Consider the following 24,760-nt stretch of genomic DNA (forward strand, 5'->3'; position numbering starts at 1 on the left):
CATGTAATAATGGTAAACGAGTTGAGGTGTTTCCTCTATAATTTAATTCTAAATTTGGTCTGGAGAACATCTGATAGTAAAATTAAGTCTTTGTATTTTGGTAGGATGACTTAAATGTAAATCCTCTTCTGGTAATGAAAATCTGGATCAATAAAAAACATGTTTTCTCAAAATTTTAAGTCATCCTCTTCCTTTGCCACATACATCTGATAGATGTTAATATATAAAATTTTGCTAATACCTACATCCCCTCCCCTTGAATACATGGTGCTTTCTTGTTTGTGATTACCCTATTATTTGTGGACTTGCATTTCAGTCTATGGCTGTGATTCCCCCACAACATGCTCCTCCATTTGGATGCCCACTAACATGCTAAACAAAGCTTGGTCCCTGTATCTCTTACTGTGATCATACAAGAGCATGTTTGGATGGTAAATCTGGAATGGATGCATGATGTTTAGTAGTAAAGAAGAACAGGAGACACAGATAACCCTATGTCTTTTTATTTCCCTGCTTTGATGGTGTAGTATACAGCCTCCCAGGAGAGCTGAGGTCTTACCAGTCACTGCTATGACACTGGAGCTCAATCCAGAAACAGCTGTCCAGAGCTAATTTATTTCCTAATGCAACGGCACTGTTAATTTATAAATTACACTGGTAATTCGAGCTATTATTAATTTCAGATGGTGTAGGGCAAGCCTAATTAAAATATGACACCAATTGCCACACATATGTACCAAGGACTACCATTTAAAATTAATGGGAATATTAAGTGTGACACTGGTCTCTGAGATGCTTTGCACAGTAATTATAACATTCTATCTGGGAAAGATCTGACAAATGTAGACTCCAAGTTGGTAGCAAATAAACAATGACACATAAAAAGAATTACAAATTCTTTATGTAAACCTCTTCTCATTTCCTCCACCCTTTCTCAAATCAAGTCTAGCATGTGCACCCATCATGATTAGAAAACAATAATAAAAGCTTCTAGAAGCTTCTTACTGGTTGAGATTATGACTCTGTGGGTTAATGCTAATTGTCTTCTCAAAATGCTGAAAACCAAAAGTTTTCAGTGTTCTGCTTTTTAATACGTTTCTGATTCTTTTTGTGAATTCAATAACTTTTACTATAAAATAGATAAAGGCTGGGGGCCTCCCTTGGTGGCTCAGCAGTTGCGCGCTGGGCTGCGAGGCTGCCCGCAGCCTCTGCAGCGCCAGTTCTTTCCCCGGCCCCCGGCAAGGGTCCCACAAAAAAAAAAAAAAAAAAAAAAGATAAAGAGGTAAGAGAATGTACAATTTCTTTTTTTTAAAGATTTATTTATTTATTTATACAAGAACCGGGGTACAGGCCAGATGCGCGGGAGGGTGAGAGGAGTCACCAGAGACAGAGTGGGGAAAAGAACAGGCAGACTGACCAAAGTACACTGCTGAGGGGAGCAGCGCATACAACAGGAGAGGTCTGCCGCCCCATGTGGGACCCTCGCTGGCCAGCTGGCCGGGATCGAACTGGCGATGAGAGGCTGCACACAGCTTCACAGCGTGGTGCTCAACTGCCTGAGCCACCAGGGGAGGCCCAAGAATGCACAATTTCTGATTGTACATAGTAGAGGTTCTATATGGTATAAAGAAATGTGAGGAAATGCTCTGGCTGGATTTGTTACTCTTTTGAGTACCAAAGAGTCACAGAGGATTTGAACAGGTAGTGATCCTTATTTACAAAGCCATCATCTTATAATTGTTATTGTTATTGATTTGTTGTTCTCTCTCTTTTTTTAAAGATTTATTTATTTATGCATACAAGAACTGGGATACAAGGACAGAGGTGTGGGGGTGTGTGTGAGAGAGGATTCAACAGAGTCAGAGTGGGGAACAGAACATGCAGATTAACTGAGCAGATTAACTGATATACACTGCAAAAAGGAGCAGCAGACGGTCAGGAGAGGTCTGCTGTGCCATGTGGGTAGATCCCTGTCCACAGGGAAGGTGGCTCCCTCCCTGTTCGATCCTCCCTGGGGATTGAACTCATGCTGCAGTGGCTGTGGATAGCTTCATAGGTTGTGTCTTAATTCCTTGAGCCACCAGGGAGGCCCCTGATTTGTTGTTCTCTTAACAAAAAATGGTGACCTAAACAATGTCTCAGAAAATTTATAAGCAGAACTTTCATACACATGTGTCATGAATAGACCTCATTATTTGCATTCTAATAGTTTCTTACTGCTTTCATTTTCCTGCTTGGGATCAGCCTATAAATATACACACAGTTATGAGGGGCGAGGGACATTATCACTTGGAGAGAAATGCTACTTTATCCCCCTTCTGGTATCACTCATGTTATCATTGCTTTGTTCCATCTGAATCTGTGCCTCCAGACAGATTACAGGATTACTAACGATAAAGCAACAGGTGCGTAGCACATGAGTGTGCTTTCCTGCATATTTTTTCATTTGCTACTTTAAGCACCCCTGTGAGATATTAAGACTGTATGGATATTATGTCTGAAAAGACGTGTCTCAGTTGTTAGGGACAATCTCAATGAATGCTAGTTATTCCATAATAATTATCAGTAGCACCCATTTTTACTCTTAAAAGTAATGTACATGATAAAATATATTGTCAAGCTAATTATTCTTATTTAACGGAGGAGGCAGGAAAATCCTGGGATGTATGCAGTCACTTTTTTTCCCCATTGTCTCACAAGGAGGGGAAAGATCAGGTGAACATGGAGAGAATTGTGAAATCACTTGTCGAGGTTTTTATGGCATGGTTTTTCCATAATCGAAGGACCCTGGACAGACCTCAGATAGGAAATCCAGTAGATGGAAGGTTGATATTACTCATAATCTTTCCCTAGAGAAACTAAGTGTCAGGATGAAGTGACAATAAGATGACATGTCTCACTCCTTATTTTCTGCCTCGTTTGTGGTTAGGTGGTAGAATGTCCATTGTTGATTAGTCTTCAGGATCTTCTACCCGAATATTCTTGCAGATCAAAACTCACACAGTTGATTCTACCTATGTAATTGATTGCCTAACTCTAAAATCAGACATTTAAGTGTATTTTATTAGTGTCTCTGTGGCCTTTTGTGGCTTGTGTCTGAGTACTTAACTGGTAGTATGGTATTTTTCTTTTTATAGATTCATGGTCAGGAATGCAGGCAGCTCTCCAATTAAAGGTTCAGTCCAAATAACACCTTGAAATCATAAAGAGTTAATATTCATCGAAGGTGCCTAACTCAGGTCCCAGCACTGGGACTGTTTGGTAAGATCCGGGCAGTGTAAATGTCAAAATTATTAATCACTTATGGTGCAGAGTCCAGGTAGGAACACAGACATTTCAGATGGCCCTTGGGGGAAATGAGGAAAAATTGGGGATGGAAACATAGGAGCGGTTGAGGAGAATTGGCATAACCCCTAAGAAACTGAATTTAGGAAGTGACACAATGGTCTATAGGTATAATAAACATTTGATACTTTATTCTCTAAGTTTTGATTTTTGGTGCTTTTTCCCTACTTCCCCACCCCTTGTCCTGCAGCTGTGGGCTTTGTGAGTGAAGATGAATACTTGGAGATCCAGGGCATCACGCGGGAGCAGTCGGGGGACTACGAGTGCAGTGCCTCCAATGATGTGGCAGCGCCAGTGGTCCGGAGAGTCAAGGTCACCGTGAACTGTGAGTGGGCACCAAACCCCTCCTGCATGTGTGTGAGGCTGGGCTGTCCGAGCCACAGTACTGAGACGTTTGACAGAACCAACTGCTGACTCCGGTCCGAAAATGGTGCAATGTCATTGTCTATGCCCTGCTTTCAAGTGACAATTTCAGACTCTGATTTAAAAAAAAAAAAATTAGCTGCAAGTAATTTAATATAATCCCAAACTTGAGTTATATTTCTGGAAGATCATTAAATGGCATTCAATGCATAATTTATATAAATGTGTTCAAATTTCAATTTCCCTCATATTTTACTCTTAATGTCCCCAAGCTTCTCACTCTCTAAATCAGTCATCTCCATATTGGGTTACAAAACAAACACATGTGTGAAGGAAATATTACAACTTCTATTTATGGTGTATTCATTTCATCCCATCCTATTACAATTATATATGTTTTACAATTATATGTGATATACATTCATAATTTAAATATAAATGAGCATATGCATGTTAGACGGCATAACTCAACGTTTGGTTTGTGCTAATAGAGGCACAGTATCCCAAACACGTGCAGGTCCCTGCTCTCGCCCTCTCATGCTCTTTTACCACCTCCTGGTTTCCTCTGACATCCAGCCTCGGTAGCTTTTCCCTTTTCTCCCCTCTCTCAGTTTCTCACTTCGACTCAGTTCTCCATGACATTCTGAAAGCGGACTCTTCTGTGCGCCTTGCAAGAAGTCATACAGGAGAATAAAACCCAAGGAACTAGACCAGCAGACAGGAGCCTTTTTCTTTCCAATCTTGGGTGGCATGAAGGGAGAAGCGTGGGTAGTTGCTCACTCATTAATATTTTGGTCTCTGTCACAATTTGAAACTAATGAAGACACAGCTCTTTAAAATACAAGGACATAGGATAATAACGCTACCATTTTATGAACCCTACTACATTTTTTTTTCCAAAAAAGGGACTTTACACAGTTAGTGAAGATTAACCTAGAGAGTAAGGAAATACAAGCAAAAGAAAAAAAAAAATAAGTGAAAACTAAGGATAAATCTGTGCATAAAATAGATACTACAAGGTGATAAATATTGAATTTGACTTTGGTTTGCTAAAGCAAAGAGTGGAGACATCGTTAACATTTATTCTATAAGATAAAAGCAAACTAATTGCTTGGGGAAAACACTTCTGCTGTCAATGGGCTCCCAGAGAAATTTCTATGTAGGTTCCCCACAAATAGAATTCTCTGAGATATGGTAGTGCCCCCTTATTTGCAGTGTCACTTTCCAATGGGTTTCAGCTACCCCCAGTCTGAAAATATGACATACAATAAACTATTCTGAAAGGCAAAGAGGATGAGAGAACACATTATTTTAACTTTTTACAATAGTGCATTGTTTAATTGCTCTAATTTAATATTTGTTATTGTTCTTTATTTCTTACTGTCCCTAACGTATAAACTATACTTTGGCATGGCTATATATGGGGGGGGGGGCAGATAATATAAATATATAGGATTCAGTACTATCTGTGGTTTTAGGCATCCACATGGGGTCTTGGAATACATCTCTCACAAATGAGGGGGACACTCCGTAGTCAATATTACATGTGATATTTCTGCAATAAACAGAATAGTAAGTTTATTATGGCTATTTCTCATAATGTACTTCACTGCAAACTATAGGAACTGTTTCAAATAAATGCGGCCAAGTATGTAGGTCTAGTTTGGTCTGGCTTGATTCAGGGAGCCATTTTAGAATACCTAGAAGAATGACTGATCTGTATATCCTTCAGGCAATTCTCCATGAATATTATTTCTTGCAATTGAGCTTTTGATGGGAATTGAATAGTTCGAGGTTATATACTCTGGCAAGAAGTAGTGTGCAGAAATTCTATAAGGCTGATTAAAGGTGCTGCCTGTCAACATATGGGGTGTAGGGTTGATGACTTGGCATCCTCCTATGAAAGTTAAAAAGTTTAAACAGGAAATATGCTTGAATGCCTGGCCATTCCAGCTCTGCACAGCGGAGAACAGAAGCAATAAACACTAGGAAGACCGAGCTTTTCCTTAGAACAATGTTGAATGCCTTTATTCTCTGGCACAATTTGTATAGCAATTTGTCAGCTCAAGTAAGCAGAGGTGCATCAAGGAGAGGAAAACAAAATCAGTGAAGGAGGCAGCCTGTCTTCTTCTAGAATGCATTTTAAATTGCTACCGAATATTTTCTCTCTACAGATCCACCATACATTTCAGAAGCTAAGGGTACAGGCGTCCCTGTGGGACAGAAGGGAACACTGCAGTGTGAAGCCTCAGCAGTTCCCTCTGCAGAATTCCATTGGTACAAGGATGACAAAAGGTAAAAAGGCCCCTCTTCCCCTCTCCCCACCAACCCCCCCCCCAAAAAAAGAAGAGTTTTTCTTGATTCTAGATGGTTGCAAATGAATCCCTGTAAAATCCTCTTCGGAATTTCTCCTCTATCTTGAGACAAATAATGTGCAAATTAGTTCTTTCTTAATATTAATGCCTTTCAGCTTTGTTGTGAACATTGCTATTCAGTATTACCACTCGACAAAACACAGACCTGAGAGAAAACATTTTTTCAGAAAGGCAAAATCTCCATGGTAAGGCCTCCACGAACATTGTAAGGCCTGTGAATTTTTTCTAGGTCAAGAAAATAGTGTGTTCTGCCTGACGCTATTTTTAACACATTCTCAGGCTTGCATTAAGGCGTCAGGGATGCTCACGGGCGCTGGCAGTGGCTAACAAGTTAGCTGGAGCTAGCCCGTCTGTCTGCACTTCAGTTCTAGACACAATCAGTGGTGGTGTAGAAAAGAGTCGGTGACCCAGTCGAGCCCTCCTTTGTGCCCAGGTTGTTCTTTCTCTGTAGGAGAAAAGAGAAAGGGACTCTTCCCTTTCCTCTCATTATTGCAGCCACCGCCGGGGTATTTGTTGTGATTCACTGCAGATCGTCATTGCGAGGAGTTACCAAATGGCTCGTCAGCACAGGGTTCAGCAGCACGGTACAGTCAGGCAACATGACAATTACTGTTATCAAAGAGCTATTTTAAGGTGGGTGAACAACAAAGAAATGAGCAAGAGCTGTCTGTGTTCAGAACACTTTCATAAAAATGGTTTGGGGGGAATGCCCGCGAGACCTGAGGTCTGTGGGCTGGAGAGTGGGGAGGCATGATGGAGGAGGAGAGGCTGGGAAAGGAAAGGAGCAAAGAGGGTACAGACAGGAGAGGAGTGTGAGGAGCCCCAGGGGTGACCCCACTAGTGCCCCTTCTGCTTAGAGTAGCTTAGGTGTTCTTTAGGATTTTTTCTTTATGAGGTCAGTCAAGTCATCAAAACTTGTCTTATCTCAAATCAATCACTAATTTTGTTTAGAACCAAGTCATTTCATCCTAAGATTCATTGTGTCTCCTCAGAATTCTCCCAAATGAGAAGCAGCAATTTCTCACTCTTAAGTACATTTTTATTTTCATATTTATTTATTTTGCTTAGAAGAACTGGGGTACAGGCCAGAGGCGTGGGGGTTGAGAGGATTCACCAGAGCCAGAGTGGGGAGCAGAACAGGCAGACTGACTGAAATACACAGCTGAGGGAAGCAGTGGTTGAGTCAGGAGAGGTCTGCTGTGCCATGTGGGTAGCTCCCTGGCCAAGGATCTAACTTAGGCCTTCACAGTGATGGCACTGAGACTTAACTCCTAGACCACCAAGGAGGCCCTCACATATATCCTTGACAGCATCTTAGTGAGGTGCATTGTGTTCATGTAGCCCATTTTATAGATGATAAAATGAAGGCAGAAAAATGAGATGCAAACCCATAAAGAAATTAAAAAAAAAAATCTGTCTTTCCCTTTCTTCCCCCAAGAACTCAGAATCAAACAAAAGGAAGCTGTACTGTCCTTACAGATAAGCCTGGCTCTCTTTTTAAAGATGTGACATTTCTTTAAAATGTCCCTTCCTCTCTTCTTATTATATTAGATAAAAACTAAGGCTTGAGACCCCAATATCAGAACACACACACACACACACACACACACACACAATTGAGCTGCAATGTCAGTTCCTGAAACTTTAACTGTCCAAGTATTTGTGAAAATTAATCAGTATCCTATCCTTCTGATTCTTTATGGGAGAAAAATGAAAGGGAATATAAGGGAGGTGAGATCTTAGAATATGTGGGGCAAAGTAGAAAAAACTATGTGCACAAAAAAGGCAGTGATATGAACAAGAAGAGAGCACAGCCTTGCCAGGACACTGAGTGTTCTGGCTGCGCCCCACCATTAGTTATCCAGGAGGGTCTGCAGAGGCCATGACTTGGGCATTTGGGAGTTTCTTCTTCATCTGAGTTCTTCTCATGGAGACTCTTTCTCTGATGTGATCACCGGGTCAGTTCTCCATTTGCTGCTCATGTATTTATTTTACGTGTCTCCTGTGAGTGGTGTTGTGTGCCTTGTCACTACTCCAGGGACTCTGCCCTGAGGTCCTGGTGGCCACCCAGCCATCCTGTGCCACAGAGGCTGGCGGGAAACCTCCGTCCAGCAGGTCTGAGAGGGTATATTGCATCTGCTGGGGGGACATCAGCTCCCAGACAGCTCGCCTTCCAGTTGAGATGAGAAGAAATCTGACCCAAATGAAGAAGTCTGTGATGGGACAGGCAGTTTTCTCTAAATTCAGCAGAGGTCTCTTTGACAAAGTTCTAGCACCATTCAGCTGTAGTTCACTATGTGTGTGTCAATCAAAGGAGAGAGCATGGGAGCCTTTACTTAACCAGGGCCACACTCCTTGGGGACAGGGGCCAAGGAAAAGCCTTGAGCTTCATTAAGAAACTGAAGTCCCAGCAGTATGGAGTGAGGAAATGTGTGACCACATGGAGAAAAGGCAAGTGTGTCGTCCCAGAAGCTGCAAAGTGCTGCAAAGTGCCGCTGGCCACCCTACACTCCTTTTAGCTAAAGACATTTCAGAGCTGCCAAACAGGAACCTGCTTCACTAAGTGTCTCTTTCCACTGCCGAGCTGAAATCTAATTCACAGCTTGGTTCACATGTGAAGGCTTCCTCCCCTGCTCGGGAATGGCGTCACGATGGCAACTGGCATCAATACGCTGGAGGGGCTCTTGGTAGGAAGCCTCCTGCTGGGTGGGTGGGGGTGTCTTCTCTGGGCAGCACCCCCTAAAGCATCAATATCTGCAAAGCAAGTTGGAAGTATAAAGGTGGCATTTGGTCACACAGCCGGGCACCTCCTTCCTTAAGGACAGCGCGCTCATTTTAATGAAGTTCATGGACTCAGGCCAGTTCACTGCCCCTAGCTAAGGAGGAAGGAGGCTCCCAGAGGAAAAGCTACATAATGAAAAAGCAAGTTCAGTTCCTCCAAATAACCTTCTAATGTCCCTGAAGACAGATGTTGCGTGAGACTGGAAGGCAGAGGCTGACTTTCTCTTTGGATCATGGTTTGCGTAAGTTTTGGTGGCAAGGAGGGCCTTTCTGACTCCTGCGGAGACAACACCTTCAAATATTGACACAGCAGCTGCCCTCTGGACCAAAGTGCACTGTGACCCAGGGGCAGGTCACGTTCTCAACATCTCTCTCCATACAGTCACATCATATCAAGTAAGACTTTATAGTTCATAAAGCATTTTCTCATCATTGTCCTGCTGGGCTTCACTTTCAGTTTCTGCCTGAGAATTTCCTTTCTCAATTTGATGACTAGGATACCAGCCGCTTGTTCCAGCGCACATTGTATTATGTGTTCACCTTAACGTTGTTGATTTTCGGTGCATCCAGCTCCAGCCAGGTGATCGTGAGGCAGCTGAGGTCTATGACCCTGGGATCCTCCATTCAGGACAATCGCCCACACTAGCTCTTCTCCTTCTTGTAGCACAGACTCATCTTCTGAGCAAGGAAGGCAGATTGTTTCAGGGAACGTAAAAGAGATTGGCTTAAAGCCCGTTCTCTGAAACAGAGCATTCCAGGGTGTCTAAAAGGGAAAGAGTTAGGCACATAATTCCGATACATGCAATTGTAATAGGAGTCGCTGCTAACAACCTCCTAAGATACAGGGAATGGTCCCACCAGCCCCGAGAGCAACTCTCTGCTTATTTTGTACATGTGTAATGGAACCCACAGGCCTCGTGTTTGTCTGACAGTTTCCCCCACTCTCTGTAGTATTTATTTGGTAGCCCCTCACACCAATATGAACACCTGTGGCATGTGGGGTCACTCCAGACACTGTCTTGAATCTAAGGGGTCATAGTCTTTGGCACCTATAACCTCCTCCAGAAGGGCACGCTGGCTGGGTCTTCTCTCCTAAGCCCATCAGAGTCCCCAGTATAAAGCAAAACAATCCCTGGTTCTTTTCTCCTATTCAGAGCAAGAGTAAGGTATTACCGCAAAATGCCTCAAGTTCCTAAGGGAAAATCTGATTACCCAGGTGCTTGAAAAACATTGTTTTTTCAACCCCCTCATGTTCTTCTTCTCTCTGAAGAGTGAGCTTTCCGTTGCCATGGTTGTTATCATCATCACCATCACCATCTTCATATCACCATCATCAATGCCAATTAAGTCCACAATTTTGAGCACCTACTGTGCAAATAATATTGTTTTGAACATCACACAGCTGGTCCATCACATTTGTTGAAGGCAACTGCTTTCAGAGAACTTAAATATCTGTATAGGAAGGTGGATGTCTGTGTAGTGCCAGGCATGGCTCTAGGCACATCCATAACCGTAGGGAAATACAATTCTGTGTGTCATGGTGTGCAAACTTACTGTGTAGTTGAGTAGCAAAAATGGTGATTATAATGATGTCAGAAAGGTGGCTGTGAAGAGACCATTCATTCCAAAGTCTGACTTCTTCCTATGAGATTAATCTAACCATTGTCTTTCTTCTCCTTTTCTGCCTCTCTCTTGTTTCTCTCAGACTGGTAGAAGGAAAGAAGGGCGTCAAAGTGGAAAACAGGCCTTTCCTCTCAAAACTCATCTTCTTCAATGTCTCTGAACATGACTATGGAAACTACACTTGTGTGGCCTCCAACAAGCTGGGCCACACCAATGCCAGCATCACACTCTTTGGTAAGACTGAACCTGGAGCTGGGCAGAGAAAGGGGAGGGGTTGTCTGTGGAGGAGGCACTCACAGAGGAGACTCAGGACCAATGAGGCGGGGGTGAGTGAGAGGAGCAAGAAAGCTGGGAGAGGAGGTAGGGGGCTGGCCTTGTCCATGTATAAAAGTAGATAGCAGGGCAATGAGAACAATGTTCAACTTTCATTCTATAATGGGTAAAATCCTGAAACGGGAGAAAAGGACTTTGGGAGGTGGAAATGATTTTTCATTTTTTCTCCTCAGTGATAGCTCTTAAACTGACCATGGGGATTCTAACTGGGTATAATAGTAAAGAGCCCCTTTACTATTTTAACACTTTGTTCACTGAATTAGTGCATGATGTTACTATTTCTGAAACTGTTTCCAGCCAGTGGGACCTAAGAGAAACTGGTTTATGCTTACCAAAGGAAATATTAGGCTCAGAAGTGGGGTTGACCTAGAAAGTGGGGGGCTCCCTGTGTCATCATTTGTGTCAAAGGGTGTTGTCTGGCTGGATTAAGACATTTGTCCAGCCAAGAGCCCACCATCCTGACAGAATCACACAGTCATTCATACATTAATTCATTAAACAACTATTGAAAAACAAGTGTGTGTGAGGCGAATCGCTCTGCTTTCAATCCCTAACTGGTAACTAGACTGGCAGTTAAATCAAGTGAAGGAAGCAAATATGCCAGCTCTGTGGAGGACTGGGGTGGCTCTGCACCCTGGTGCTGAGCCGGGTGCAGACGTGTATGAATGGGCAGGACTCTGGTAGTACAGTGACAGCTTCATTGCTCCTTAGATGCAGATTCTCCCCACAGGTCACACCTTAAGCCCCAGTTGCTTCTGAGGCAACCCTCCTTACCCCAACACATTCTTGGGATTTTTCAGGTGGAGTCCCCAGCCCCCCAATTTAACAAGCACTCCTGTGTGCGGTGAGGGAAAGGTGAGGGCACTAGCAGATAATTGGCAAGAGTGTACATTCCTTTTCTTCTGAGAACTTTTAGCTAGTCCCATGGCTCCAAGTCCTGTGCCCTCTGCCCCTGCACTACCCACTCCATGGCAGGACTGTGCTTGCCCAGAAGAGCACACCTTGGCTGCTCCATTGACCCAGCTCTGCTTTCAAATCACATTCTGTCCACCTTCTACCCAGCACATAAATAAAGCCCTGCTTTATCCAAGAGGGCTGGGGAGATGCAGGCTGCCCTTGATCCCAGAGCTGGTAGCTCAGAATGGGCAAAGCTGTGATTAGAGTGATGGATCTGTCTGACATCTCTCACAGAGGGATAGTCATAATTGCCCCTCACATTTGTCAGGCCTTTTTGGCTTTTTGGCAGGTGTCTGTCTGCAGGAACAGAAGGGCCAGGATTAGAAAGAAACGGACCCCTTCTCTTGCCTTGCAAATGCAAGGCTCCCCATGGCTCCCCCACCCCACCCCTCCCAGCCCTGCTCTCCATCCCAGCAGTCCTCATTCTTATAAACAGTCTGCTTCTCCCTTTAACCTCCTTGCTCTCTGATTGGGATGCGTGAAATGGTTTTGCTCTTGGCTTTATCACTTCAGTCTAATTCCCTGGCCTCGTCTCTTTAAGCCATCTTAAGATGAGAATAGGGAGACAAAGTAAACTTTAAGAGCAAAATAGCTGACTTTTGTGACAAGGAAGGCAGTGAAGCATGTGGCATAGATCTCTTTTCAGCAGACCCATGTGTGGCAATTAAAACCTCTGCCTCCACATCGGCCTTCCCCCTGTGCTTCATTTGGGATATTCCTGCAATTGCCGTCTTTCTTGAGTCCAGTGCTCTTTAAAAATTATATTAAAAAGTGATAGTGTGTATTCAAACAAGTTCAGAGAGTCTGGGTCAAACAAAGATGATTGCGCTCACAGGGGTGTTCTTTACCAACACAGCACATCCAAAGACTTTACATCATGCTAAGACTCTAAAAGGGAGAAAAAGCTTGTAACATTTTCCAAATGTAACCAAACAGAAACCGATACTGTAGCCTCAGTTGAGAGGTCATTTTGAAGGCGTGCCATCACAGAAATGCCTCATGCATGACATGGTTCCATGGAGCTAGTGAAATCCCATTAATATATAAGATGGGCGTTAATCTTTTCGACTGTAGCCTCGACTAGGCCAAGCATCATCACATCCTCTAAACTCCTAATTGAGTGGAGTTCACCATCACTAAGGTGACACACATTTATGAGAAGAGTGATTCGTGTAATTTCTCATCCTCAAAAGACTCTTGACTAGGGCCATGCGCAGGTTAGAAAACAACCTTCATGTGAGTATGCAAATTTTGTTATGAAGTCATTCCCTGAGAGCAGCACAGAAATCCAGCTAAATTATCATCATCTTCCCACCAATTCACACATTGACGTGCACCATCTCCACTTGACATGAACACCAACACCTGGCCCTGGATGGCTGCCCCTGTGTGGTCACTGTTATTGAGGGTACATAAACCAGCTGGGGTGGCCCCCTATCAAGAAGAAGCAGACTATAACCAAGATGAAAATGCATACATTGTGCAAAAATGAAAAAAATGATGTAAAAATGTACAAAATAAAAATAATAATAATAAAAGAAGAAGAAACAGAGTTCTGGGCATCTGATCCCTAAGACTGCAAAGGTTTCAGGGGACTCAGAAAATACTGCTGCTACAGTCCAGAACCATGGTGGCTCCCTGGAAGACCTGGTGCCTATTGTGGCACCATGGGATAAGAGGTTCTGAATATGGTCTCCCAAATGAAACAGTGGGGTTGAGGATATGGGGCAGAAATCTCATCTGGAAAGGGAGCTTGGTCCTTCCTTGCCAAGTCAGTATCCCAGCCTAGCAAGAGCTGAGAGTTAATCCACCTGCTCTGGGGAGTGCACCAGTGGTCAGCTCACTTCCCCACCATCGCTCCCAGGCATGGAAACATCAAGCTTCTAGTGTTTCTCATGCTGCATCTTGTCTCGCCACCTTTGGTTTTGTGTCTTTATTTATCCATTCCTCCAGAAATGTTTGTGAAAGGCATTATACAAACTATATATGACAAATATATAGCTACTGTATATAATATATGTGTTTGTTTTCATGTTTTCTCTCCTGTATGTCCCTCACCCGATTTAGAACTAAATGAGCCTACAAGCTCAACTTTGTTGCAAGGTCAGTATCCCCCTTGCTTTATGTTTTTCCCCTCCCTTCCTCCCAGCATCTCCCTCTCCCCCAATCCCTTTCCTCCTTGTGCATTACCTGAGGCTCCTACTTTAAAGTTGCCCAGAGAATCTAGAAAACTTAAATAAGGGACCAGGAAAATGAATATCTAGAAGAAAGTGAAAATCATAATCAACAAACAACTATGAACCAGAGACACTTTATGAGGGGAGGAGGGTGGGGGGGGAGGGATTGGGTTCAAAATAAAGGGGTTGCAATTGCTTGGGGAATATAAAAATAAAAAAAAATTAAAAAATTAAAAAAAAATAATTAATAAAAAAAAAAAGAAAAAAGAAAAAAAATAAATAAAGTTGCCCAGAGGATGGCAGTAGATATGACTGGGAACGGTGAAATTATAAGGATAGCTCTCTTTTCTCCACTCTGCCACCCACACTCCCTGTAAGGGATGGGAGGGAAAAAGAAATAGAGACATGAGCATCTCAAAGCCCAGAAATCTGTGTGAAGACAAAAGGTTGACAGAGTCTGAACTAGTGGGAAGTTTTCAGATCAAGAGTCCTGTCGATAAGTCCCTTCAGCAATAGAAGCAAGCACAAGGTACATCTGCTGGCTCACACGCAGTTTCTGCAGGGGAGGTGGGTAGAGCATGGCACACCATAGTTACTAAGCTGTCTCCTGGAGCGTGGTGCCACCAAGGTCTAGTTCAGAGCCTGGCATGGAGTAGTCTGTGCTCTTGGACAAATCACCAAACTTTATTTAACTCAGTTTTCTCCTCCATAAAACATAACTATCTGCCTTTTCTTCCTTACGGTTTTTCCAACATTCAACTGAGAATGCTTATGTAAAAGTTTGAATCATTTTGTAAACTGAAAGAACATCCATTAGTATAACATCACAGAGACTCATTAATTCATTTCTGACCTCTTCTCTGCAGCCCCTTCCCCTCCAAGCCCTCCCCATATGTGACTCCTGCATTTCTTGCCTCCATTTGCACAGGCCTTCAATTGTCTCCAGGCCCTCTCACTGAGCATGAGAGATTTAAGACCTTGATTACGCATTTAGAAAGAAGTGGGTCCAGGCCAAGTGGTAGAATAAAAGAAGAGCCTGCGTGTCCTAGTTTTATCCTGTAAGGTAGTACTGACCACAGGACAGCCCAGCAGGAAGGCAGCTCTGAAGACAATGAGAGGAATGGCTTTGCCTGCCTTCCACCCCAATCCCTGACCCTTCTCATCCCACTCACCCTACCACCATCCTGTTCATCCATTCCCATCTGGCTAAGCAAATAATCATTGGAGGATGGCGTGAGACTTGAAGAAGATGAAAGGAATAAGTTATATGGGAAGCTATTTGACAGAGCAGGAAAAATACTTTCATCATGAAAGGATGCAGGACTGCATTATTCACCTTGGTGATGCAGAGCACCATGGTGATAAGCCACACACAGGAAAACGAAACAAAGAAATCAAGGGGGAAAGTGCAGTCAATGGCTGCATTCAGGTTCATCTTATGATTCAACTGAGGTTTATTGAACCCCGGTGCGAGGCATGTTCACAGATCTAAAATAGAAAGCATTAGAAAAGTAGCTAAAAAATGGTAAAAGTGAAGTGTGAGAGACTGGAGCTAAGATAGATGATACTTTAGGATGTGCTTCCAGAAGTGATGAAGCACATTCTGGTCACTTAGATCTTCTTTCTCAGAGGAAATAGGAGCTTTAAAAATGGTAGTGGTAGCTAAGCAGTTAGTATTTAACTGAACTCCATCAGTGTTTGTTCCATGAGTATTTAGCTCACCTGAGCATTGTCCCACCCAAAGTCAACAACAAAACCATCAGAAAAAAATCCTCACCAGCTGGCCCTGAGCAGAGGCCCAGGAGTGAAAGGTGATGTTGCCCGTCTCTGCCTGCTGAGCCAAAGCTGCCACTTCCCTTCCTACTGCTGTTTACTATGAACTTGAGTGAAAGTTGCTCTATGCCAACTTCCGATGCCGATTCTCAAGATGCTCTCATCTCAACCCCTTTGGAAGGGCAACTGGTTAGTACCAAGGCTGTAGACTTTAGACATCTGGACCTAGGCTGTCAGTGCCTAGGCTGTAGACTTTAGACATCTCCCCAAATTTGATTAGTGTGTCTTTGGTGCATCTACTAGACTCTTTCCTACAACTAAGGAACATTTTAGAGAAAACAGACTTTGCACTTAGGGAAACATTGCCCTCATTTCTCCACATCATTTTTTTGCTTTTACCTCCACCTTTGCAAATTTCCAAATGAATGGAGAGCAACCTGTTTTCTCAGGGAATACCCCAATTTATGCTCGTGTTATCTTAGAGATACCAAGCCAGATTTATAGGAATGCATGACTTTCAATGGACAGGAAACACTTGGCTTTAAGAGAAGTTCAAAGTTATTTTGCTACCCAATATCTAGATGGACTAGAAAGATTCTGATAAGAGAATTTCATTCCTCCTCAGCATTTTCTGCCACCCTTGAAGTATTTCTCTGTTCCCCTTTTGCAAACACAACAGATAGTGGATTGCATGTCACACTCTCGTATTAATATTTGGTGGTGCCCGACTCGTGCCATGATAAATAAAGGCTCCGCAATGTGCCCCCATCCTTCACAGGCATGCAGGGACCCACACTGCAAGCTCAGCGTCTTCAGTGGCTGTTCATTTCCCATCCATGGGTTCTTTGTCCTTTACCTCTAAGGCATGAAGTCAGATTCAATGGTATCAGTGGGCTGGGAAAGGTTGGCTGATTAATGTCTGTGAACCTCACAGTGACCATCAAACCAACTTATTAAAGAATGGGGGACTAAAGTAAACTCTTTATCAGAAGGGAAAAAAATTGTAGTAGGAGAGATGATCAGTTCTTCCCTGCAGAGGACTAAAGGTCATTAATTAGGCCCAGCCACCTGGCAGTTACTATTTCTATGGCACATGTGTCTAAGTACAGAAGATGTAAAAAAGGAAGTAAGGAAATTTTCTCATCCTCTTTCTAGAAAGATTTTGAGAGCATAGCCATCCTAATGTTAAACCAGTCCTTTTCTGATCACAAGACTCAGCAGCCCTGTGATTACATCCATGCTTGGAATGCAACTGCAAGTGTGGACATGGGTGGCCTAAAGATCAATTTATGAACTGACCACAGATATTGATTGGAGACTTGGGGAGAGGGATTCTTTTTTCTTGCACTTTTCTTTATTTGTTGTGATTTTTTTTCCCCCACTCTGCCTATCATCTCATTAATATTTAAACAGATAGATCACACATCCCATCAAGCATTAGCTGAGGCAAATACATGCCTGGATTTTGAAGGATTGTTTGCCTGCTCAATAGCCAAGAATTAACTTGAACTTGTGCATCTGGTGAGGTCTCCTTTTGGAGGCAGAATCACAAGGCTTATACTTCTAGGAACTAGATTCAACAGTGAAAATCCATCAAGCATGACATAGATGGCAGTGTTAGCTTTTCACGAATCCAAGCAGGTGGGCTGGGTGCAGCGTGGGCATCTAGCAGAGTGAAGATGAAGAATATCTTTATAAATCACCCCCCAATTTCCTGCCCCCCCCACACTGTGGTGAGATATAAGCAAGGGTAGAGGACATTCTAGTACTAGAAGAGTTGAAACATTTCTACCTAGAAAATCCAAGGGTAAGTTCTAACAGAGGTTAAGGATGAGAGTCAGAATCCTTTATTTGTGTAGATGCTAAAGAGTGTTGACCTTGTTTTGAGTAACCTGTTGGAGGTTCTGGGAAAAATATCCGGATAGGAACAATGAAGCCCACTTTGTTTTCAGATCTTTGATTCATGAAAATCACTCAGTTATCTAGCATACTGTACTTTCAATATATTTCTCTTTCTGATAGTTCAAACCAGCTAAACAATCAAATCTAATCCTCCCTACGTCCTTCTCCAGCAGAGTTGAAAGCAGCAACCCCTTCATTTTATGGGCTCCCACCCCACAGATGTATCCCACACCTGCACTCCTTGTGGTTTGGGGCAAATGGCTATGACTGCTTTATCCATCAGAGTCTCTCTTCAGATTGTCCTTCCTTCTTCCAGTCACTCTCCTTGGGACAGACACACTTCAGTGGTGTTAAATGAGGCAATTCATGAAAATAGCACCATCTTAGCTTCTGGGGTGACTTTTGGGGCCAGAAAATGCTCCAAGGAACTGTCCTTGCCAAATGCACACACAACATGGCAATGTCACTCTTGACTTTCTCTCCTATGCTGGCTTTAAATTGGATCTTCTCTGAGTTGCAAAATCCTAGATCATACCATACATCTTTATATATTCAGAATGACTTCTCAGCATAGCTAATGCCCACTTAAATCAAGAGGTAGATCATGTCTCGGGCACCTGTAAAGACAGATTGAGAACTTGAATGCACAAGGATATATTCAACATTGATTGTGGTCAAATGTTTTAGTTGAGTGTAGGTTGAGTTATATCTAGATTGTCTTCCCTTTCTAGATGAGAACCTTTGCAGAAGGTATCACTTCGATGCAGAAGACCTTAATAGCATTTTCTTTTTGCCAGCTATATTGAGGTATAATTTATAAATAAAATTGTATGATATTTAAAGTGTACATCGTGGTGATTTGATATATGCTTATGTTGTGAAAGGATGCTCCATCCTCTCTATACCCAGAGTGAACAACACCAGAGACTGCTAGCTATAGAGGGAAGTAAAAGACTGGAGCTCGTCACTGTTCAGGCCAGTCGAGATAGCTGCTGTCAGTAGAAACAGCTCTGTGGTTTCCTCTGAGAATGGGTGAGATGGGATTTTTGTGGTGCAGTCAGCAGGGAAGACCAGGCATCCCATTATTTATACAAGGGGTCTCAGGAAGTGCAAGTGCAACGGATGCAGAGCTCACCGCACCAGGTTGCCCCAGATTGATGGCACAGTCTGTCCCACTGGCTCTCATTTGACTCCCCTGCAGAAGCCAGAAGTCCTCAGGCTCATGCAAGCTCCCTCACCAGCATTTCTGAAGTGCCCAGAGCAACTCACCATCTGACCAAACTTGCGACATCTTTAATGTAGCGTGGACATCAGTATTCCATTTGTCATAGTGTCATTCACTTGTATTGGCTAATTTTATACTCAAGGCTTAAAGACTTTGATGGCCAAAATCTGTTGGTCTACCAAGAAACATTCATCAGCTTGGGGTCTCAGGCTCAAAAGAGTCCCGGGTCCCCTGCTGAGACCAGATGGACATAGTGCCTCTCTTCTGGGCAGTGATACAATCTGACCATCCTTTGTAACCTTCCCAGCCCAACCTTAGGCAGCTGACTTCCCAGAGAAGTGAAGGACTGAGGGCTGGGCTGTGGGCAGGCACCAGTAGGCTAGGAAGGCCTGGGCCTGGAGCGCCAGCTAGTGTCCCAAACCCGCTGAGAGCAAATTGAGTCCCCCAACTACTTTCTACCTTAACAGTGGCTTGTTTTTAATTTCTTTTAGAAGTGAAAACTACAGCTCTGACCCCTTGGAAAGGTTGGTATATCTGTCTTCCAGGCAGCTGCTGCCTGGGTGGGGATGGGGTAGGTAAAACTCTTTGCCTTCTTCAAGATGCCTTCTCTTCTGAGCTAACCCCAGGAAACAGCCCAGTGGGAATCTTCCCTGACCTTGGGCTGGCTGGTGTCAATTTAGATTAACGGGTCCCTGGAGACACCCTGCTCTCCCGGGTAGCTTGCACTAGTGGAAGTCTAACTTCTCTTAGCTGGCAGCACTAATGAGCACCTGTCAGTGCCCAGAATAGCTCCTGTATCTGGGCTCCTCTGCACCAGACCTGCCTTTTTCCTTGCACATGGAAGCTTTAATGTGACGATCTTCTTAGACCTTGGCCTTGCATGCTGCCCTTTGCTTATCCTGTTCTCGCTTTCTCTCTCTGACGTGGAGCTGGAAGGAAAGTGGTGGATGGGAGGGGAAAATGGAAGGAAGGGGGAGGATCTTGGTGAGTCACTTGGCCACAAATAAAATGTGTCTTATTTAAGGCTTTCATCCCTGCCAGATGTGTCCAATAGGTAACCGACACTCTTCACGGTTCTCGGGGACCCCTAGTCCTGGTAATCAGTCACGTAGACTCCACAGCTCTCTACTGAGATAGAGGCAGCAAATACAGTCAATGTGGAGAGGCGCGGGGCTGCATGTAGAACAGAGGTCTCATCTGTGTGGCTGGGGCCACCGGGCACATGAGCTGAGCTATCATGTGACCAGCACAGGCTGCCAGAGGCCTCGATCCCGGATGCAGCGAACCTGGTTGAAGGTGCTCGTCTTCCTCTCCTGGCATCCTGCCACATGCTGGCTGGTGTGGACGGCAGGTGTGGCTCCACACCTTCCCAGGTGCCCAAGTGGGGCAGGGATAGGGCCTCACTGTCTGAAGATGCACGGGTTACACAAAGCTGCTCTCTGTGTTAGTGGAAAGAAAATCACTTTTGGAGAAAAAAGTCGAGCAATCTTAGGAATGCCATCTAAGTTCCCTACGGTTGAGTTTGTACATGTTAGAGCAGGAGATAATTACCCTCCTCTCATCTACACGTGTCTTCATGGCCCTGGTACACCTTCCCCTGCAGCACGCTGCCCCACTTCCTCATCCAGGCAATTCTACCCCTGCATATACATTCCCTCAACCACAGAAATTCTCAGGGATGTTCACTGGAAATGGTTAGAAAAAGAGAGAAAATGTCATTCAGTTTTATTGGAAATAGAAAAAGGCCAATAATCTTGCAGTAAAGCAGACAACAAGGTAAGAAAAGAGGTTTTTATTCCATTGCTTTTATTTTCTCCTAGTGGAATCAGAAAAGTAAGAAAACCTGGAGACAAAGGAAATATGTGCATCTCAGCACATGTCACAGTTTTTCTGGCTCCTTCCTGCAAAAAAAATGTTTATTAAATATTTGACATGGGCAAGTTAAACACAGATCCTGCGAGGATATACATGTTAGAGGAACAAAAAAGATTATAACACAGAGTGGCATGGAGGTTAATAGTAGGATGCACACCATGCTGTGGAAACACACTGCAGGGTTTCAAGGAAGGCTGCCTGGAGGAGGTGACTGAAGGCTGGACCAGAACCTGGAACAAAGAGTAAGAGTGAGTTCGGTGAAGGTTGTTTTTAGGCAGAGGGGCATAGACTGTGTGTGTTGTGGTGTGTGTGTGTTTCAACACCTGTGCTTGGAGTTGGGGGCAGGGAGAAGGCAAAGAGCACATGGCAGGGAGAGTGGCTAAGGGACAAGATAGCCAGCAGATTATGAAATGTAGTGAGTGTTCTGCCATCAAATTTTGATAAGACTTCAGGAATCAAATAAGTTAGTTGCTTGATCAATTTGCAATGGTAGAAACATCAGCCTGGGATTAGCATAAAGAATAAACTGGAGGAGCTTCCCTGGTGGTGCAGGGTGTTGAGCACAGTGCTGTGAAGCTGTCCACAGCTTCTGCAGCACAGGTTCAATCCCCAGCCAGCCAGGGAGCTACCCACATTGTGCGGCAGACCTCTCCTGTCTCTCCCACTGCTCCCTTCAGCAGTGTTTTCAGTCCATCTGCCTGTTCTGTTCCCCCCTGTCTCTGGTGAATCCTCTCACCCTCCCACACCTCTGGCCTGTACCCCAGGTCTTGTATGCATGAATAAATAAATCTTTAAAATAATAATAAACTGGAGGGGGTCAAGGCCTCAGACGGGAAGTTTCAATAGGTACACTTTGGAATTGGAAGGAGGGCCGATGCACTGTCTTCCTTGAGAAGGTGGGTGGAGTGTGCATGCCTCCAACTTCTGCAGGACTTCCCTGCCTCCTCTGCCTCCTATCTAGTTCTGTCCAGGCCAGGTTTCCTGGACATGGAAAGATGGATGAAGTGCAGGTGAGTGTGGAGGCTGTATGTAGCCTCAGACATGAGTGCCAGCCCTGTGGGCCTGGGACAGGACACCGAGGTTGTCCAGAGTTTCAACACTGGCAAGAGGAGGTCCTGATGTGCCAGGCAACCTTTACTTTGTTCTGTAGAAAGAGTTTTCCGACACAACTGGTCAGGACCCTTCCCTATAGGCTCTCTGTGGCACTTCCCAGCGGGGAAAAGAGCCACACAGGAATCCGAGGGGCTTAGCAATGAGAAGGAACAGGTGCCCACAGAGGACTCCTGCAGAGATGCCACCATTGTGACATGAAGCAGGTTCTTTGCTAGCTCACAGCCGCTCCCTTGTAGCGCTGCAGAGCCCCTGGACTGCAAACAAGGTTTTCCGACTTTCCTTCCATGGCAACCAAACCAGGCCCCTGCTGGGCTGTATGCCTGGCTTGTGGCATGCTCCCTTCTCTAACCTAGAGGATCCACTGGGTGGTCAGTCTGAAACGGGGGAAGGCAGAGGGAAGAAAAAACCCTCTGCATGCAGGGAATTGGCATTTTTTTCCCTTCTCTTTGACATCAGCGCATATTCTTAACCATGGGGTTAGGGACTGGGGGTGGGGGAGAGGGTGCATAAGGATGAATGGGGAGCAGATTTCAAAGCTGTGTGTGTGTGTTCAAGAGGAAAAAAAAAAAAAGGTAAAATGTACCATTCCCCAGGAGATGTCATCTGGCAAGGAGCACTGCTTGCCAGGAGACAGTGCCCATTTAGAATCACTGCAGCGTGTGGGGGGAGGTGGGATGCAGTCCCTAACGCTGCCCAGCTGTCACGTGCTGCCTGGCTTCTGCAGACTTGCTCAGAAACCACCTTTGTGTCTTTGAGTCAGCATCAGGCACAGGAGAGGGGCTTGGTCTGAAGAATCTCGGACTGGTCCAGAGTGAGGGGCTTCCTGACAGGAGAGAAACATAATCTCTCTGCTCAGCACTGTTGCTCCCATTGGATTCCAAAAACACTGTATAGATAACAGGAATTGAATATAAAGAGGGAGTTCCTGGTGGTGGCTTAGATAGAAGCCTGTTAATTTGATTGTAGACAACACTAACAATTAGTGACCAATGGGAACCACAAGCGCCTCAAGTGGAGATGCAAGTCCATCAGGGACATTTCAAGAATGTACCTTTAGCACCTGGAATTTCCATAGGCTGAGAGAAGGAGGGCCTTTCATGGCAGAGGCCTGCCTTCAGTTTTGTGTTACCCAGAAGCTCACCTCCCCGCAGAGTGGTGAGCAGAATGGGTATCTCTTGTGGCTCTTGGCATGAGCACTTGCGCTGCCCAGGAGTTCTGGCCTTGGGGAAAGTGTGAACCAGACACCACGCACATGAGATTGGGTGATGTGGTGCAATTCCAACTCATGACTGTTTAGCTACTGGCCCCCAATCAGCAATTTGACCCAAAGGTCTAATCAGTAAAACCCTATGGTCAGTGCTCCCAAGCCAAGATTCTAGAGCTTGAATGAATCATCCCATAAGGAATCATCTGGTTTGATTTTGTTCCACACCAGCCGCATATGTCTCTGGTGCTTGCACCAAAGTCAGGTGAGTGAGTTCTGCCTTTGTTCCTTCACGCCCGGTGAGGGTGTGGACTTAGAACTACTGAGCTTTATGCCTTCATTAAATCCAGTGCAACAGAGCGTGCCGAGCAAGTCCAGTCAGAGAAAGTGCCCTGTTTATTAGCTACCTAATTCATGCAGGCATCCAAACTTGCATATACTACTCAGGAATCGGAGTTCCATTTGTTGTGGGTGTTCTTGGCTACAAGGCCGAGATAACCAGAAAGCTTATGCTTCAGAATGATAGGGAAGCTGCTGGAGAATTTTATGACCTCATAGTTTTCATGCCTCCTTTATTTAGCACCATTGGAAAGAATGGCCAGGTTGGTGTGCGCTTCCTAGGGAAATATGCCATTTCCTAGGGAAATATGCCATCCGTCACCTACCCACAGACATGCTATGGCAGGGTCTACATCCTCTTGTCCGCATAAATCACCCCTGCTTCCCCATGCACAGCAAAAGGCCACCTTTTCTTTACTTGTTCCCACTTCAACTTCATGTGGCTGATTTTGGCCTTCAGGCATGTGACATTTGAGCTGTGTCTCTGGTTGCCCTGTCCAGATGGGGAAGAGGCCAAGTGCTGCAGGCAGAAGCCCTGTGCCCTGCTCTGAGATCGAGTGATTGACAGAATGGCCACAGAGTGCTCTGTAGCAGCAGGGAGGCAGACCATTGTGTCCACAGGTCTTTTCCTGAACACCAGGTTGAGCAGCTGGAGAACTCATAAGACAGGCTGTGTTCAGAAGTGGGGGAATGATGGAGCAAACATCACAGGGGACTTATGTTACTGAAGTTCTATGTAGGATATTAATGAATCTGCCACCCTCTTCTTGAACTCGACCCTGAGCTGTGACCTTAGCATGTTTATGACAGAGTAAAAGAGCAGTAGCCACCAGTGCATTTTAACCTGAGCCTCCTGTTCTTTCCTTGCAAAGGAAGACACCCCAGTAGACAGTGTGTATCCATGGGGTCACAGCTGAAGCAACTGCAGGCATTTCTAAGGCAGCCCTACCTGTGGGGCCAGAACAGCAAACGTTCCCAGTTAGAGGGGTGTCTCATCACAGGCAGGCTTCACGACAGCAGACCAGGCGTGCTGTCCCCGGTCACACCAGGCAGCTCATGACACATGTGCTCTCCCCACAGGCCCAGGTGCCGTCAGCGAAGTGAACAATGGGACGTCGAGGAGGGCAGGCTGCATTTGGCTGATACCCCTTCTGGTGTTGCACCTCCTTCTCCAGTTTTGATGTGAATGCCACCGCCCCGCTGGGGAGAAGCTGCCGCCACTGCACCCACCAACAGAATAGCGCCGGCAACTCTGACAGCAGCAAGAGCTTTCCCGTTTCTAAATAAGATATAATCAAATGCAATTCAGAGAAGCAGAGCCTAATGGGACACGAATTTGAGGGAGGGGAACAAAGAATACTTTGGGAAAAAAAGT

At 44.7% G+C, this 24,760-nt stretch overlaps 1 protein-coding gene across 5 annotated transcripts in view; it reads left to right on the plus strand.

The window, feature by feature from the left end:
• Positions 1-24,566, plus strand: part of NTM (neurotrimin) — a gene marked incomplete at its 3' end in the record, with an annotated part of 955,850 nt that extends 931,284 nt beyond the window's left edge. Inside the window, exons 5-10 of one of the 5 annotated variants that reach the window (XM_084248692.1) lie at positions 3,536-3,670; positions 5,883-6,003; positions 10,570-10,721; positions 13,845-13,880; positions 19,346-19,378; positions 24,466-24,566. In XM_084248692.1, the coding sequence (XP_084104818.1) occupies positions 3,536-3,670; positions 5,883-6,003; positions 10,570-10,721; positions 13,845-13,880; positions 19,346-19,378; positions 24,466-24,566 (578 nt within the window). Of the gene's footprint in view, positions 1-3,535; positions 3,671-5,882; positions 6,004-10,569; positions 10,722-13,844; positions 13,881-19,345; positions 19,379-24,438 lie in introns of all 5 variants that reach the window. The other 4 variants (XM_084248691.1, XM_084248693.1, XM_084248694.1 and 1 more) reach the window with 4 other exon arrangements.
• Between the last annotated feature and the right edge of the window lie 194 nt (positions 24,567-24,760).

This window comes from Talpa europaea, assembly GCF_964194135.1.
Source record: "Talpa europaea genome assembly, chromosome: 12".
Taxonomy (NCBI): domain Eukaryota; kingdom Metazoa; phylum Chordata; class Mammalia; order Eulipotyphla; family Talpidae; genus Talpa; species Talpa europaea.